Below are 2,425 nucleotides of genomic sequence, written 5' to 3' on the forward strand. Positions count from 1 at the left end.
TCCTCTGAAAGTCAAAAGCAGCCCTTCCTCTTATGCTGGACGTCGTAGTGGCGGCCTGGGTCTGGTGTTAACAAGCATGGAGAAGTTTGGCTTTCCCACAAGATCAGTCAAAACTAAACTGGTCTCAAAATGAACTGGGCTTTTTCTAGATTCACCAAAAGGAAAGGAGACTCTCGTTTCTTCCAAAAAAGGAAAGTTTTGAGAAAATGAACAAAATCATGGGGTACCACAAATAAAGTGGCTCAGCCAGCAGCAAACATCGGTTACAAAAAGCCGTACTGTATTTGGAGGACATGAAATCATTGTAACTGGACAGGCCATCCATGCACACTGCTTACCATGCCCAAGGTGTGTGATGCTGGCACACACATCCTAATCTCCTGTAATGCCAACATCGCTAACTCTCGAGCAGAAAACATGCAGGCAGTAAAACAGGCCCTGTGGCCCTTGAAACTACAGGAGGCACAGCTCAGCACTAACTGGCCTCACGCAGTAAGGCTTGACAAATTATCAGCTGCTAGCACAGGATGGCTTAGTATTGTTGTTTAACTTTGTATTCTGCTGAAGTTCAAGGTAAAGAAGTCCTTTCAGTGACTTCAATGGGACTAAATGTTAGCACTGACAGCCAAGTGTTGAATTATACTACTCTCCCCAGAAATTCTCCTTGTCTTCACATGGTTGAGGTAGACACCATGAAACATCGCTCCCAATACACAAAGGAGGAACTGAGGCACAAACAGACTGTGCGAGCAGTCTCTCGAACCATATTATAAAAGAACGGTAATTTTTAGAAAATGACACTATCATGGCTGAGGCTTAAATTTTTAATGATTAAAGCATTACACACACACACATAGAGCTCAGGGCTTGCTGAGGTCTGACTCACTGGCTCCCAACACTGTTCCCAGCTGGAGCACAGGCGTCGAGGAGGGCACTGGCGGAATGCTAGTCCGGCGTGGAAGCGTCCTCTCTGCCAGAGTCTTCTGCCCTAGGGCCACAGTCACTCCAGGAGGCTCAGTTTCCACTGGGCCCGTTTGTTGATCTTTGGGGGCATTAAAAGCTCAGCATCTGAAAGAAAGGAGGGGACACTGTGACTGATGCACTGGCTCTAGTCATGGGCACTGAGGCAGGAACGCAACACCAGACCAATGAGGGGACTGAGTTTCACCGCTACACAACCACCGCCACAGCCCCAGTTGATGTGGCTGTCCCCCTGACAAGCTCTGGATCCGACCAAACACAGCAACACAGCTGGGAGGCCCTGCCTGGAGGAGAGCAACTGAGACACCCTGCTAGCACGAGGAGGGAGAACGGGGTGATGGAAGCAGAAGAATGCTCTTGACCCCATCTGGGGAGGGCGGAGGCCACATGGGTGTGCATGCTTATCAAACCCACCAACTGTACTCCGAACGCCTCCAGGTCAGTTTACCTGATCCGTTAAAAGTGAGAAACACAGTGGCAGAGTAGGGTAATTCAGTAAGCAAAGTTAGTGGTCAGAATATAATTTATGATAAAAATTTTACAAACATTTATTCATAAAAATGGGGGGGGGGAGTAAATGAGGAGTTTGGGGAAATTCTGTCATGTAATCAAAACTCCCAGCCTCTGCTAGTCAGAAAGTCCTACAAACCTTTCGTCTCATGAGCAGCAGATGAAGAAATAGGTAGATGTGAAAGGTTCTCTCCGTATGGTCATTAAACGTAATAACACAGCTGTGCAACGAGGAAAAAATACTAAAACTTATTTCCAGAGATGATTTAGCAAAAGGATAAAAATGCTCACGATAAAATATCATTAAGTAGCAGAACACAAAACACCATGATCATTATTATGTGGATGTGTACATAATTTATATTCTCTGGCTAGAAAGGCGCTGTGTTCCAAGTAATCTCAATGTCCCTTGGTTTATTTTTCTGCACTCTCCTGCCTACTAGCACCTGTTTTACCATTACCCCTACACATTTACTGCTCACACTGCTGTTGCCCATCAAAAAAACATGACAAGCAACTACCGACAAAAGGACAACAGGAGGTCTCATTACTTAAGAATATTGATCATGGACAAAGGCAACTGAAATAAACTGACTTCAACAAGGTCATAATTTCATGTTGAATAGTGAGGGTCGAATGAGACTATCTTTTTAAAAAGTTAGGAAAATAAAATAGTCTATCTTATCTTAAAGTTAGGTATAACCACAATTACGTTTGATTCTTTGAGTTGACTAAGCCTCAATACTAAGTGTTGGCTCGTTGGCAAGGAGGTAATTATGCTAACAAATTGTATCACAATTTTTCACACGCCCATCCTTGATTTTCACAGCACAAAAAGTCATCTTTTTGGACATTGGGCCTCAACTCAAGTACTCCCTTATCACAAGAACACTTTGTTCTAACAATCCGGCATTCTGTGATGCTCACCTTCCTG

At 44.3% G+C, this 2,425-nt stretch overlaps 1 protein-coding gene across 2 annotated transcripts in view; it reads right to left on the reverse strand.

Annotated features, from left to right (window-relative positions):
* Nucleotides 1-810: 810 nt before the first annotated feature.
* Nucleotides 811-2,425, reverse strand: part of ELP1 (elongator acetyltransferase complex subunit 1) — a 56,112-nt gene continuing 54,497 nt past the window's right edge. For both annotated transcript variants that reach the window (XM_004710957.2, XM_045296555.1), the window contains exon 37: nucleotides 811-1,068. In XM_004710957.2, coding sequence (XP_004711014.1) covers nucleotides 1,001-1,068 — 68 coding nt within the window. In that variant the 3' untranslated portion in view covers nucleotides 811-1,000. The remainder of the gene's footprint in view (nucleotides 1,069-2,425) is intronic.

Source organism: Echinops telfairi, unplaced genomic scaffold, assembly GCF_000313985.2.
Source record: "Echinops telfairi isolate 266 unplaced genomic scaffold, ASM31398v2 ScPeMD7_7410;HRSCAF=8448, whole genome shotgun sequence".
Lineage (NCBI taxonomy): Eukaryota > Metazoa > Chordata > Mammalia > Afrosoricida > Tenrecidae > Echinops > Echinops telfairi.